Source organism: Stigmatopora argus, chromosome 18 (genome assembly GCF_051989625.1).
Source record: "Stigmatopora argus isolate UIUO_Sarg chromosome 18, RoL_Sarg_1.0, whole genome shotgun sequence".
NCBI classification, from domain to species: Eukaryota; Metazoa; Chordata; class Actinopteri; order Syngnathiformes; family Syngnathidae; genus Stigmatopora; species Stigmatopora argus.
The window spans coordinates 13,005,312-13,020,191 of record NC_135404.1 but is presented as its reverse complement, the minus strand read 5'-3'; the positions used below and the strand labels follow the sequence as shown (position 1 = coordinate 13,020,191).

Here is a 14,880-nt window from a genome sequence, read left to right as displayed (position 1 = left end):
CCAATGATGATGAATCCATCTGACACGCGAGCATGCCGCCATTCTTCCGCACTGCTTGCAACCTTAATGGAATATGGCTTGAAAAAATGGAATAATCAATCTGGGCCACTTTTTGACAAAGGAAAGAAGCGGGCCTTTTTTGACCTTCGCCGTTTTCAAAGGTTTCCGCAATCGATGGCGCTATTGAAGTTGGCCGTCGTGGCGCATGGAGATGGATGGCATCGAGCGTCGCCGATGGTCCGCGTCGCGTGCTCAAATTAGGCTGGAATTTGTCGGCGCCAATCCGCAAAACGCGGTCGGGCGGAAGCAAAATGTCTAACATGAGATCCGTCTGATGTCATTGTCTTGTTTTTTGTACCCCAGGGTAATCAAGAAGCCCCGGCTCCCCCCGACGCCATGGCTCAAGCGTTCCCGGCGGCCCAGTACCCTCCTCCTCTTCCTCCGCCTCCTCCCGCCACGCACGACGGGATGGCCGGCGAGTACGCGGCGGCCCACGCCCACCCGCCCGCGGACTTTACCAACACGGTGGGCGAGCACGCCCTGACGCTGTACGCGCAGGGCGAGCCGCCCGTCAACGAAAGCAACGTGCCGGCGCTCGCGGCGCTGACGGCGCTCACCGGCCACGCTGTCACGGTGAGTAGATGACCAAAAAGAAAGGGGTCCCGTTTGGCTCCAAGGCCGCCCTTAAATCAAGGGAATGAATTTGCAAGAATGAGGGAGAGCTAGATGGCTAAAGGGCCACGCGCCAATGCTAAAAATGTCCAGCCCACTTGCGCAAGTTGGGAAAAGTGCGGGCAACAAGGCGAGAAACCTTTTCTTGAGCCAAAACATCCATTCCGTTTGACAGACTTTCTTTCTATACACTTCCGATGTAACAGCGGGCTGCTCTGTACGTATCCGCGCTGGCTCGCTCGCTAGCGTCTTTTGGGGCCGCGCTTGTTTACAGGACTGCGGCGTTGCTCGGGGCAGATCCCGAGCGCCCCCGTGGCTTTCATCTCCGTCCGTCTTCCGGAAAGGGCTCGGCTCGCCGGCGGAGACGCGGCCCGCCCTCGGCGCTATTCGATGGCATTCGCGGCGCCGAGTCGACCCCCCTTCGCCCGTCTTCTTGAGCGCTTGACCCGCAGGCTTTGTTTTTCGTAAAGATGCTCTGTCGGGAAGAGGCTCGCGCGGCCAACTGAGTTGTCCTGGGCGCTCCGTGGAGGTAGACGACCGTCGCTGGCTTGCCTTCAATGCAATTTGGACAATCAAAAGATTTTGGTCACCTTTGAAGTGGCACGCTTTTTAAGATCATTGCCGCGGAGAGTCTGGCTGGCGCGCTGAGAATCCCGCGGGGAGCCAGCTGAGGAACAACTTGAAGTTCCAAAGTAGTCCAAAGTAGGCCGTCCCCTGGGTGGACCCAAATCTCAACAACAGAGGAGTCTCAACGAGCAGTTTAGTTGCCTTTGACTAAAGTCGAGAGAAATGGCGGCTGGCGCCACGTGGGGCCAAAGTGGCTTCCGTTTGACCCCTCGGCGCCCCGTTTCTCTTCCGCCCAGAGAATACGGGCCAAGTGTGCCGGAAGCCTCCCGATCTGGCAACGCCGACTGCCACCCCGGCGACTTCAGATGGCCGGCAGATGGAACGTAGGGATGTTTGTTTTCTCTTGCAAAAGCAAAAGCTTGTGTGCATTTTGGATTTTTGCTCGCTCTCTCTCTCTCTCTCAAACTCGCTCTTCATCATTTCGCTCTATTTCATTTTGACTGGCGTTTACCGCGGCCAGTCACCCGTTTGTTGGCATTGCGGGTCTTCCCGAAGCAATGGTGGCGTGGTCATTCTTTGGCTCCAACTCTGGACTTTTTGCTCCAATTGCTGCCACCTTCAGCACTTCTCCCTCCCTCCCTCCTTCCCTCCGTCCGTCCGTCCGTCCGTCCGCCATCGATCGGAGGCCGGAAAAGCTGACATCATCTTCCCGTCTGGAGCTTTTGCCCCGATTCTCTCAATCTTCTTTTTTCCTCCCGTCTTGGATTTCTCGGTTTTCTCCGAGGCCAACTTTTGAAAGGGGCCAAGGAGAGGGAGAGGGAGGACGTGGAAAAGTGATCATCGTGCGATCCGTTCAAAGTCGGAAGGAAGGTTGACACATAAGCATAAGCATTCAAAATTTCACTCGTAAGCGACAGACACTGTGACGAATCACTACACTTTACATATGCATTCCCTTTTTGGGGGGCGGGCCTACTTTTTAAAGGAAGAAAACAAAAATGGGACAATTTTTCGCAAATCGCCAGCAGAATAGTCGCGATGTTTGGCTGGGCCGACGGGACTTTTGCTATTGGCGACGGGCGCTGACCTCTGGCCTTTGGTGTGCTTTCTTTTTCCCCCCCCGGCAGGTAGATGACATTCCGCAGTCGGAGGCTTCGCCGCACCTCCACCTGCAGCCCTGCGACCCGTCAGAGAAGCAGCAGCCCAAAAGACTACACGTCTCCAACATACCCTTTCGTTTTCGGGACCCCGACCTGCGGCAAATGTTTGGGGTAAGTCGGACGCAAAATCCACGGCTTTGCTATCTTTGCCGGCTTCCGTTCCGGTTCGCTGGCCGTCTCGACCGGGTGCCAAAATACGCCAAGCTTTGCCTCCTCCTGGCCACCGCCCGCTCATTTTTTTGCCCATCAAAAGGCATTTAAAAAGTGAAAGAAAAAAGGCCCAAAGTGAGTTGTGTCCCTCCCTCTGACTTGTTCGTGAGCTTCTCGCCCTCAAACTAAATCATTCACACCCTCACCTTGCTTTGCCCCTTCACCCAAATTAGACGAGGTTTATTCATTTTTTATTATTGCATGTCTGTCCTTAAGTGAAAGTCAGAGCGAGCCAGCCCAAAGCCACATTTTGCAGAAAGGAGCCACGGCACCGGCGGCTCATCAGATGACAAGAATCTTTCCCACGACAACAAAAGCTCCGTTGCATCGTGAACGCGTCGCGTCACGTCGCGCGCCACCAAAGTAGAAAGCCTGTTTTCCTGGACGTCGTGCCGTGCGTGAAGCCACACGGGCGCGGGACGGCCGACAGGTCAAAGACGCGTCTTATTGTGGCGAACAAATTATGAATATTTAATACGTAGCCAGGTCGCAGCCACGCACGCGTCTGCTACCGCCACGCTCGCCTTCCCGTTAGACAAATGCAGTTGAGGGATGGAGCTAGATGGAGCTGGCCTCCCGTGTCTTCCGCCGGCACCGAGCGCTCGCTTGACGTCGGGACGACGGAAGGGCTTGTCGCTAGAGACGCCCCTAATAGGATTCCTGGCCCAGGTTAAAAGGGACTTTATCCTCATTAGGTGTATGCGGACTGACAGCACCGGCCGGCTTCGGGGGCTCCAGAGTGAGTGAGTGAGCGAGCGAGCGAGCGAGCATTTGTTGAGTTAGAGAACGTACGTCTGTGTGCATGTGTTTGCGCGTGCATCTGCGTACTCCCGAGCTCTGCCGGGACTTCTCCCAGAAGTCTCCAGTCACTCAGTGGATTCTCCCAGGCACCCAACGCCGTAGCGCGGTGAACCAGGCAACCATCTGGTACTGGGGGAAAGGAAGAGCAGAACGGTAAAGGGGAACGCAAAGTGACAGGCGCTCTCCCCAGGCCCCGCTCAACGCTCTGCAACTCTCGCCGTCGCCGGAATGTGTGCCAGGAAGCGCTTGGTTCTTTCCCGGGCACGACTTTTGCGCTTAGGACCTGCCGGCGTTTGTTCGCGGACGGCATTGACGAACGCTCAAGTGAAAGGCAAAACTCTGAGCGGGCCCTTCTCCAAAGCCGCCTCCGTCCGTCCGTCCGTCCGTCCGTCCGTCCCAAGCGTTCCATCGTATGCATCGTCCTTAAAATTGTAGAACCGATGAGAGCGTTTTGAGGCAACGCGTCCGTCCTGACCAAAGCGCGCCACTTTGGCGAGGGAAGTAAAAGCTAAGCCGAACGGAGTGAGCGAGTGAGTAAGTCGCCAGCCGGCGCGTTGCTGCTGCCGAATGGCTTCTTTTTCTGGAGGTGAAGACATAAGCAATGACTGCAAAATATGTCCGTCTAACTTTATGGCTCACGACCACACAAAACGGCTTCTTTGGCTTCAATTGGGACGCGCCAACGGCGGGCGCCAATCTATTCCGCTTCCCTTCCACGACGACCGGCGGCGCGACGCGAAGAGAAAAAAAGGACAATAACTGGGCATTACGGCAAATGGAATTGTGAGTCATCTCGGCCCGCGCGGTAATCGCCCATCGTGATGAGAACATTAACGTAAGCGATATCAACAAGTTCAATCGTGGGCCAATCCCGGGGCCCCAGCGCCCCAGCGCTCGTGCAATTTCAACCATTCCTATTCCCTTTGCCATGCGGCCATTCCAATTAAAAATACCAACATTTCAAATGAGGTGATTCAGATCCAGTTTTATATTTCAACGATTCAAGTTCTTCGATGGGCTGGCTACACAAATAACGGGCTGAAAAGTCGGTTTGGCTCTTGCCTTTTTCTTCCCCCCCCTTTTTTTAAACCTTACGCGGGCTGAAACCCGACAAGTGTCCCTGGAGTATGGGCTGTGTTTAATTAATAAACAGGCACTTAGTGAGCCAACCGCAAGAGGGTCCTAGCTCTCAGTCTCCCAGAGGTAGAGATCCTAAATGAGTCATTAGATACTCAACGTGGCCGTCACGGTTTGCCTCCTTGCCTGCCTGCCTACTGGCTGCGTACGTGTGCTGTGGTGTCGGAGAGGGTGCCGTCGCCGCGCTAATGGCCTTTTAATGACGGCTACACCCGCCTAATCACCTGCTCGGGAGCTTTGGGCGGGCCGGGAAAGACGGGAAAGCCGGCGTCCTCCGTGGGGGATTTCTTTGCCGTGCGTGGTCTTCAAAGCGCCTCCCTCAATTGCATTCTCTCCATCTAAAGCAAATGAATATACCCATTCCGACCCCATACTACCATACCTTTTTTGTGGGGGGCATTCTAAGACTGAGTGAGTAGCTCCGTTGAATGTAAAGTCATTGCCGTCGTGGCCTAGATAGACAAGCGATTCCTCAAGTTAAGAGAGTGTCTGATTTTCAAAATGCAATGTATTAAGAGTCCGCTTTAAGATGCAGATAAATGCCTCCTAATTGCGTAGCGGGGCTTCATTAAGTCCACCTGGCACGCACGCACGCACGCACACACGCGTCTAAGCAACGACGACATTGACGGAGGAGCTCGGCTCAGCGATGCCGCGTCGCACTTCCAAATGCGGGTGACGTCTATCCATTCCAATTGTGGCGCTGACAAACTAAAGAGGATTAGATTAGCTGGAGTGGAGCGTCCCCCTTTCCCATCAAACATGCGCCGTTGGTCGTCCAATGCAACTCCAAGTACAAGATGACGCATTATCCCCTCGTCCATCATTATATTCGGCATCGGCCGCTTTATTCTGCCGCGATTTATTGCCATTGGCTTATGATGGCGGCCGTAAAAAGAAGACCACACGCGCGCGAATATTAAAAGATCAGCAGGAAATCGACGGGGATGTCCAAGTGCCGCTCCCGGAAATTGGGGGCGTCTGCATTTGTCTATGTCTGGGGGAGGGAAAAAAGAAAAAAAAAATCTGCCCTTTCTATTTCTGGCCTCCCGATGCTACTTTACACCCATTTTGAGAAAATCCCCAATCACTCCCAGTCACGTAAAGTCACCGCTATGGCGACGGCGTCCGATCCCTTTGAGGCGGGAGGTATGTACAATTGACCCGAGTTCTAACGGAACCATCCCCTTTCTCTCTCTCTCTCTCTCTCTCTTTTGCTCTCCCAGCAATTCGGCAAGATTTTAGACGTGGAGATCATCTTCAACGAGCGCGGCTCCAAGGTAAGACACTCTCCCCTCCCCATACTCTGTCTTCTATCTTTCCTTCCATCTGACAGTGATTCCAAATTGCGGTTCCCGTTGCCCCCCGGCCCGCCTAAACCTGACGATCCCTTTTTAGCCGCCGCTGGGTTGCAATATTTGTTTCTCTTGACCATATTCTTGCGCGTACTGGTGGAATATTTGGTGGCGTGGTGACCCTTCAAATTTGAAAATGAAAACAAATGTCCATCCTGCTAAAATGAATCGGATCGGGGACACGCTTAGTGGCTTCATTTAGCTCATGGATGACGACGCACCATGGATGCTACATTGAGTTACCTCGTGGTACGTGTCTGCGGCGGGAAGTGCGAGGTCTCCCAGAAGGGGAAACGCACACAATCTTGGGGTTCTTATCGAGGAGTGGAGTGGGTTAGGGTGCGCGTCTCCCGTCCGTCCGTCCGTCCGTCCGTCTTTGGCCACTCGGTAAGCTCCTTTTGGAAGCCTCCGATCCGAGCTTCTCATCTGTGCTTGTCTTTTTTTCTTCTTGTCTTTTTTTTCCCCCCCACCCCTGACCCGGCACCCTTGACCTGTGTTTATTTGGGGAACCCCCGACTCCCCGGCGAGCGCAGGGCTTTGGCTTTGTAACCTTTGAAAGCAGCGCAGATGCCGATCGCGCACGGGAGAAACTAAATGGTACAATCGTAGAGGGACGCAAAATAGAGGTGCCTGTCTCTTTTCCTCTCTATTTTTGCCTTCTAATTCCCCCCCCCCCTAGCCCCCCCCCCCCCCCCCCCCCAACCCTCCCTAACCCTTCCTGGCCATCCCCCCCAAAAGCCCCCCCGACACCCCCTCCCCTGACTCTTGTCTTTCCTTTTTCCTTCTGCCTGAAGTTTCCTGCAATATCTTCCCTCTCTTCCATTCATCTCGTGTCGTCCACCTGCCTGCTGCACCTTGAACGCTGCATGCCGAAGCCTGATCTGATCTGATCTGTAAGTGTTTGTGACAAAAGACAGAGGGAGAGGGAGAGAGAGAGAGAGAGAGAGAGAGAGAGAGTAAAGGGGGGGAGGAGAGAGGGAGAGAGAAAGAAGGAGCCGTCGGCCGACGTCCAAGTGTTTTTCCGTGTCTCCACGCAAACCACCGACAGCACTTTGCTCGTGACGGAGGGCGGCATGCGTGTTTGTTTGTGCATGCGCACGAGAGGGATAACTATCGTCCGTTGGCTCAGTTTGAAGGCCCGAACAAAGAAAAGCCACTTGAAATGATACCATCTCTTGAGTCCAGGAAGCACTTTTCTGCCTTCTACCTTCAATGGGAGGGAGGGAGGGAGGAAGTTAGCCCTGGTGGACTCTGGTTTAGTAGGATATGAAAGCCGTGGCTAATGGGCAAAGATGCTTTTGAATGCGGAGTACGCTAGGGGAAAAAATGTTTGTCAGATACAGCTTTGCCTCCTCATTATTCCCATGACTATATTTTGGACGTAGCAACGTAGGCCAAACGGAAGCGCCGACTTGACTGCATGTAGCCTGACAGCATGGAGCGTGGCGGATGATGCTTTTTGGGGCGTCTGACGCGGCCTAACGCTAAGCTCTGCCTTCTGCCTCCTTCCTCCCCGCCCGCCGACAGGTCAATAATGCCACCGCCAGAGTGATGACCAACAAAAAAGTGGCCAACCCCTACGCCAACGGTAAGTTTCAACCAAAGTTTGCACATGGTTGCTCACGTCTTGTCGTCGTCTTTTCCGGTTATTACGAGCTGACGTCATTGCAAACGTAAAGCGAACGGCCTTTTGGTTTTTCCACAAAGCGAAAGTCCACGTCTTCCAAATTGACTTTTAAAATGAAAAGGAGAGCCAAGCTGAACGCGCACCATCCTTTTACTCTGTCGAATGAAATGCATATTTGTCGTAGAGGATGCTAAATCCATATTTGCCATGGTGAATGCCGTTGAAAATATCAGCCAAATAGCAAAGTGCAAGCAGAAGTGAATGGCAAGCGCGAGCGAGCGAGCGAGCGACAAGATAAGCCAGATGGAAGAATAAATGAATCGCTTTGTTTAAAAAGAAGGAGAAGAAAAAAAGGCAGGCTACTTTGTTCTGACATTCAGACCAGTCCAATTGTGAGGAGAGTCTGGCCAAAAGTTGCTGTTTGTTTTCTTCTTGACTTGAAATGCCTCTTTAGTATTTGTCCTCTTGTGTGGCTACTCCAAACGCAAATAACCTCCACAACTGCAATTGGAATCAGAGTGCGTCATGCTTTCTGTGTCTTTCCAGGCTGGAAGCTGAATCCGGTGGTGGGGGCCGTCTACGGTCCGGAATTTTACGCAGGTAAGAAATAAAAAAGCTTTTATTGCAGTCCTAGGCACGTGCGTAGCCGGGCCGGACAAAGAATGTAACGCAGATGAGTGATTTCCACATTCCACAGAGAATTATTTGTCTAAGAGCGCTTTGAAAGAGCGGCCGGACTTTATCAGCCAAGTCCAGCCAGACCAGTCTAGCCCATTCCAGTAGTCTTTCTATTTACAACGGCCAATAAGGGGCAATTGAAAGAGGATAGGTACACATTTCGGGTTTGGCGGAATGCGTCCACCTCCCTCCTCCATCTCCAAAGGCCGGCCTTCTGTAAACGGTCTAATTTGCCCTGACAAACACCGTCAAATCAGGTGTCAGATGTAGCGCTAGTCACGTGTTGGTGGTGGTTCCATTTCCGTCGACGGAAAAGCCCCCTTTGAGAAGCTACTGGCTTTGACGTTGCTTTCAAAGCCGCAGCCCGGCTCATGGAGGCCAAGAGCCACATGTCCGGATTACCCCGACACAAGTCTTAAATAGTAGTCGCGCGGAATGACGGCCAGCGCATCGCATCCAGTTTGGGGCGCGAGGACGATGAATCAGCTGGCGTTTATCAGACGCTTCTTCCCATCAGCCGAACGGGCCTCCATAAATCCCGGCCGCCCGACGGCGCACTCCATCTCCATCGCTAGGCCGGGCTACGGGTTTATTGTGCGCAAATATCCTTCGGGAGGATGACGGATGACCCGCGGAAGGGAGCCGTCCGTCCCTCCGTCCGCCTCGCCCGTACCGGCCGGGAGAAATATTGAGCTCATTTATTAGCCGCTTTGTCCCCAAAAGCGGCGCGTCGTGGAAAATGAATCCGCAAACCACCGATTCCGCTTGTCGGTATCTCGGCGAGAGCGCCACCATTTGGTCATTGTGACCCTGTCGAGATGGCCCTCTCGTGGTTGCTCGGGGGTTAACGCCGCGAATGCCCCTTCTGAAAATGCCAAGTCCTAAAAGTCCCGTGCGGAGTGGAGCCACGAGAACGGTGCCGCTTCTGTTGCTCTCATTAAGGTGTCGCCGGGCGCTTTTCTTTCAGTGGCGGGCTTCCCGTACCCCACGGCGGGAGCAGCGGTGGCTTACCGGGGCGCCCATTTGAGAGGGAGAGGCCGGGCCGTCTACAACGCCTTCCGCGCCGCGCCAGCCCCGCCGCCCATCCCGGCCTACGGAGCGTGAGTGGACATTTATCAGCCCCCAAAAAACACACTCGCTGAAAGTGCCGCCGCCGCGGGGGACAACACGGGCGGATTCCCCAAAAAAGTTGTGGGGGGCGCCTTCTAATAGAGCGGAAAATTGCTCTTTGATTCCAGAATGGCCGGATTTACTTTTTTCTCCTTTTTCTTGCGTGTCACTCTTTATTCAGCTGCGAAGGAACGGCCCACACTTTGTGGGGACGGGGGTCTTGGCTTCATCTCATTTTGGACTCAAATGCACATGTCGGATTCGGGGGGGAAGGCCCGTCCATTTTTTTTTTTTTTTTTGCAGCACTCTCACGATACGGATTCCGGTCTTTCCGATACTTGACAAGCGGCGAATTTCCAACCAAAATGTCTGCATTTCGAATTTCAGACCAAATCTTGACGGTGTTGTTTTTGTTAACAGTGTGGTCTACCAGGATGGATTCTACGGAGCGGAAATATACGTGAGTGCACGCCTTTTGTTTGAAACAATATTCTCATGGTGTCTATTTGTTTGAATTGTTCCTGAATGTGTCACGCTTGAACGCCTGCTCTCTCTTGTTTTTTTTTTTTTTTTCCAGGGCGGCTACGCGGCTTACAGATACGCCCAACCAGCTGCCACCGCTGCAGCCGCATATAGTGACAGGTACCGTATGCTAGCCTTTGTTTTTTTTTTTTTTTTTTCCCCCGGCGTGCTCTTGTCAAGGTAAAGCGGGAGGGAGGGCTGGCAGCAAACATTCAAACGGTTCGGACGTCGACTCGCGGTGGGAGAGGCCGGAGGAAGAACAACTCATTTCATTATTTGCGCCGTTCCCTCCCGTGATGAATCCCCGGCTTTTTGATTGGCCACACCGCCGGCCGGGTCCGTATGTTTGGCCGAAACGTGGGTGGGACATAAAGAAGCCTTCCCCCCGGTCGTTATCGGCCAGAGTCACGCCGCAGGTTTTAAACGGGATATAAAACATAGGAATAAAAGATAAGATAGTCATATAAAATGCACCACGGCCGTGAACCACGCTCACCCTAATAAACTAGCCTCCCAGAAGCCGTCGGTTTCGGCGCCGAGACGCTTGTTTTTTGCCGCGCCCGCTCCGCCGGCCCTCCTCCGCAGATAACGCGCGTCGGGTCAGATAAGAAATGTTCACGCTGGCAATCTGTGGCCCTCCGATAATGTCAGGTGCAATAGAGGTGAGGAGAGCGTGGCGCTCTAGCCAAGAGTTATGGAGAAAGGGAAAGGGAAAGGAGGAGGAGGAGGAGGAGGAGGACGAAGACGCTCTGCGTACGTTCATTTCCAGCGCGTATTTCTTTCCTCTTTGTCATTGGCGGATTGTTTATTCTCCGTGATGCTTGAGCACGGCCTCTTTCTCTCCTCGGCTCTCGTATTTGAGTTCCACGCACTGGTGATTTAGAGGGAAGCCCGAGCCCCGAGGAGACGGGTCAGAGCGCGGGAGGAGCCGCTTGAATTTATTGTCCGTCCGGTAAGAGAGGAAGGACTTAAATAGAGCAGATAAGGCAGCCCGCTGGTCTTGGGCTCGTGCTACAACAAACCTCAACATACTTACTACCTTTCTCGCCTATGTCAATACTATAAAAAAGAGAAAAGAAATCAAGTTTATGGAGAGTGAATGCACGTTCAGTTAGGACTTCATTTTGACGTCAACGCGCTGGCTTTGAAGGCGATATCGCCCCCACCGACATGGCGGCCCCGAGGCTTTTTAACTTTGGACAGTCGAGGAAACGGCTGAATAATATCATCGTTGGATTAGTGCTGATGCTGGAATTACGGGCCCATTTTTTTTGCTCAACGTGGGCATATTTTGGCGACGGTCGCGCGATTTTATCGGATGGGGAAAATGAAACATTGATTGGACGGGGCCCCGCTTATGACTTGGACGGAGAGCCGTCAAAATGCTCCAGCGCGTGCCAACGCTCTTTTTGTGCTTCGCCATTTCAATTTCTTATTGATTACAAGAGGCATTATTTACAAAATGCTGCTGCCATATACACATTCTCTTTTGGTTTGAAGGCGGTTCAAGAAAGCCAAGGTTAAGCGCGCCAGCCGTCGTTTGCTCTTCCTTTTGAAAGAAATATAGCAGAGCAAAAACAAGAGGGACAAAGAGGACTCCCAATATCATCGCCACGAGAAAGGAGATGGGCTCTGGGTTAGGGGATGATGAGTTCCCATCCGAATTGGCCGATAGACTGGAAATAAATCTCGGGAGACGCACGGAGAATAGTAGTGGCTCACTCTTGCCGTCTAGTAAAAGAAGCTCCCATTCCTGCTCCTCTTCTCTTTGCAAAAGCATCCTCGATCCGTAGCTTTTAAGGCATTCTTGAATTCTTTTCCCTTGTGTGAGAGTGACCAGCCAATTCAAGAACCCCCTTTTTTCTTTTTGCTTTTCTTTTCCTCCGCAGTTACGGCCGAGTCTACGCCACGGCCGACCCGTACCACCACCACCACGCCGTGGCTCCCGCGCCCGCCGCGTACACGGTGGGCACCATGGTGAGTCACTTGTCGCTCCTTTTAACAAATGCCAGCCACGCTCCGTGACGTGATGGAGTACGCCAGTGTTTCCCTGGACATGGCTAGGTAGGGCTGCATGTCCACATTTCCCGCGTGCTTGGGAAACACTGGCGTACTGCACAAAATGATCCGGAGGGCCTCGGGTGATCAATTGTCATGTCCATGAAACGTGGGAACCCATTTCAATACGGAGATAGCGTATACGTAATGTATATTGAAGGAAGGGAATCTGCCCAAGCAAGCGGACGCCATCTTGGCCCCAAAGACCGGCAATTCGTTTTGGGGGGTCAGGGGAGTCGCTCGGTCAGTTTGTTTTTAGCCCACATCAAAGATGAAAATATCTTTCTTATTTTTCCTTTTTGCACAATGTCGAAAGACGGCTTGGGTCAATTTGGGGGCCGCGGATGACGTCATTTCCAAAAGCCTAGCTTACCTTCCTTGGTTCAGAGAATGGTCCGTATTAGCTGCGGTGTGCGCTGTTTTTTTTTTATTATTTCTTTTTTTTTCTCCATGCGGCATTTTGGCTTCTTCCTCCCAAAAAAAAAATCCCCTGTGGGTTAATGTTGCTGTGCTGGCACGCACGCGTGTGGCCATGGCAATGGCGAAGCCCCCTATGTATATCCATCTCCTCCAGTTCCCTCCCCTATAGTGCAGCTGCTAGCTAAAAGCCTTCATTAATTACAACCATTATTTCCTCTTCATTTACTTAATTAAAACAGCGGCCTGCCTGCCTGTGTTTTCCTCCCTATTACTTGAAACTTTTTTTTTTTTTTCTTCATCAAACGGCTCCTCCCGTTTGGCCCATCCTCCCATCCTCCCATCCTCCCATCCTCCCATCCTCCCACGCCAGGCGAAGGAACGCGCTCCTCTTCTAAACGTATCTTTTACATTTTTGGAAACTTTTCCGAGCTGACGTTTAAGCAGATGTTCTTGGCCAGCTTTTAGTCAATGAGGCGCAGCATCGTATCTGTCCCCGGCAAAGCCGTCACGACATTTTACGTAGCAACGGGTTCAACACTTTGAGTTGGAACCAAAAGTCTGTTGTTCACTTCGACCATCACATCATCAAAAATACCAGCCAGAATTCAGCACGGTTAACTGATTGGAGCTTTTTTTTCTTTTGTTTGTTTTTTTCTTCCTTTTTTTTCATCTTTGATGTTGCAGGCTAGCCTTTACAGAGGAGGGTGCAGTCGCTTCGCTCCCTACTAGAAAAGAGGTAGGGCCAGTGGGGGGGAGGGGCTCTCGTTCCTTCCCGGCAAAAGCGAACCCGTAAAAAAAGCAGCGGCAGATCTCGGGGGGAAAAATAATTCCGCTCGCTCGATGGAAGAAACATTTGTTTTGTTTTACCTTCTCGGAATCATGCATTGAAACGGAGGGGCTTCCCACGGAAAACGGGCCTTTTATCGAAACTGGCGCACTGTGACGACGGAAAAATGGCAGGCGACGGGACCCCCCCCCCCCCCCCCTCGTTGGCACGCTGTTGCACCAAATCCACCAGCGCGTCTTCCTCGCTCGTATAGAAGAAGAAAAGAGGCGCCCGCCCGCCCGCCCGCCTCACCAGTAAATAGCATCTGCGTCTGATGGGATCGTAAAGACGGGGTGGGCTGGGGGGGTCGCAAAGGGCAGCAGTAACCCGGGCAGATTACCGACTCCAGTCAATAGGCACTGATCTCATTTGAAGATAGAGCCGTCCGGCCAGCCGACTGGCCCGCTCGTCTTCTCCCCATCGGAAGTCCCCTCCGTCTCTCTCTTTTTTCTAAAATACGGCACGTTCGCCGCGGGAAATGGAGCCACCATATTCTACCTGGCCGTTAAAGAGACAAATAAAAGAGAGTAGAGCGAACAATCTGTCCATAGAAAGGCGTGGCGTAGCGTGGCGTGGAGTGCCTCAATACTGCAACGCGGCGGCGGAGGAAGAAAAAGTCCATTTGTTGACGAGTCGGCTAACCCGCTAGCTGCCGTTGGGGGCCATTGTTTGCCCGTTTTCCCCCAAGAGCTCGTGAACGTAGCCGAGTCGCCTCGTCCATCCGCCCGCCCGCCCTCACCCAAATCTGGACTAAAGCTAAAGTGGGAACTTCTGCCGGAGACCGGCGAGCGACGCGTTTGGAAGCCTCGCTCATTGTTCCCCGAATATTGTCTGAATTGTCTTTTGATAGCACAGAAATGACATTTGGGCGCATGTGTGCATTTACTCTTATTTGTGCTCTCTCTTTTTCTTTTTCTTTTTAGTAAATAAAAGTGTACGGTGATGCAAACACGTGGACCTCCAAAAGCCAGGAGCAAAATATGGAAGCGGAGGGGTGTCGTAAAAAAGCAAAAAGCTTCTCTTACGGGAGAATGGAAAGGAAAAGCACCTGGAGGAAAAAGACGGACGCACGCACGGACCGACAGATTGACGGACAGACGGAAAGCCGTCAGCCTACTTCCTCCTTAATTGTTGCGGGCAAGTGCGGTTCCACTCCTGGCGTGGTGTCATTTTCCCTTCAATAGAAGCAACCGTGTGGACGGACTCAAGGCTTTCCAAAAATGACAAGATAAGGTGTGGCCACTTCATGGTGTAGAGGTTTGTTCACCTGACTGCCATGTGAGCAGGTGGGGTTTGAATCCTGGTTGGGAAACAGTTTCCTTAATTATTTCTATATATGTGTGTTCAACACTTTCCAATAATGACAAAGTAAAGTGTGGCCACTTCATGGTGTAGAGGTTCACTCACCTGACTGCCATGTGGGCAGTTGGGGTTCAAATCCCAGTTGGGAATCCTTTTTCCCTTCAATAGAAACAACCTTGTGTAGTCAAGACTTTCCAATAAGGACAAAGCAAAGTGTGGCCACTTCATGGCGTAGAGGTTTGTTCACCTGACTGCCATATAGCAGTATATGGATGAACCTTTTTTTCATTCAAATAAAGACTTAGTCATTTTTTTATACAGTCGTTGACTGGCGACACCATGTGCGCCACCGGGACGGGCACCCTCGCCTGCGATGTGGCAGGCAGGTGACTGACCCTCTACACCAGGGCTGTCAAAGCGGTCCTCAAATGGCCA

At 52.5% G+C, this 14,880-nt stretch overlaps 1 protein-coding gene across 7 annotated transcripts in view; it reads left to right on the top strand.

The window, feature by feature from the left end:
• The window catches only part of LOC144092989 (RNA binding protein fox-1 homolog 3-like), an 85,987-nt gene extending 71,107 nt beyond the window's left edge, over window positions 1-14,880 (top strand). For 6 of the 7 annotated variants that reach the window (XM_077626202.1, XM_077626203.1, XM_077626205.1 and 3 more), the window contains 11 exons: window positions 364-633; window positions 2,367-2,510; window positions 5,774-5,827; window positions 6,436-6,528; window positions 7,430-7,490; window positions 8,076-8,129; window positions 9,175-9,307; window positions 9,738-9,777; window positions 9,895-9,959; window positions 11,729-11,816; window positions 14,067-14,880. In XM_077626202.1, coding sequence (XP_077482328.1) covers window positions 364-633; window positions 2,367-2,510; window positions 5,774-5,827; window positions 6,436-6,528; window positions 7,430-7,490; window positions 8,076-8,129; window positions 9,175-9,307; window positions 9,738-9,777; window positions 9,895-9,959; window positions 11,729-11,816; window positions 14,067-14,069 — 1,005 coding nt within the window. In that variant the 3' untranslated portion in view covers window positions 14,070-14,880. The remainder of the gene's footprint in view (window positions 1-363; window positions 634-2,366; window positions 2,511-5,773; window positions 5,828-6,435; window positions 6,529-7,429; window positions 7,491-8,075; window positions 8,130-9,174; window positions 9,308-9,737; window positions 9,778-9,894; window positions 9,960-11,728; window positions 11,817-14,066) is intronic. The other variant, XM_077626209.1, reaches the window with a different exon arrangement.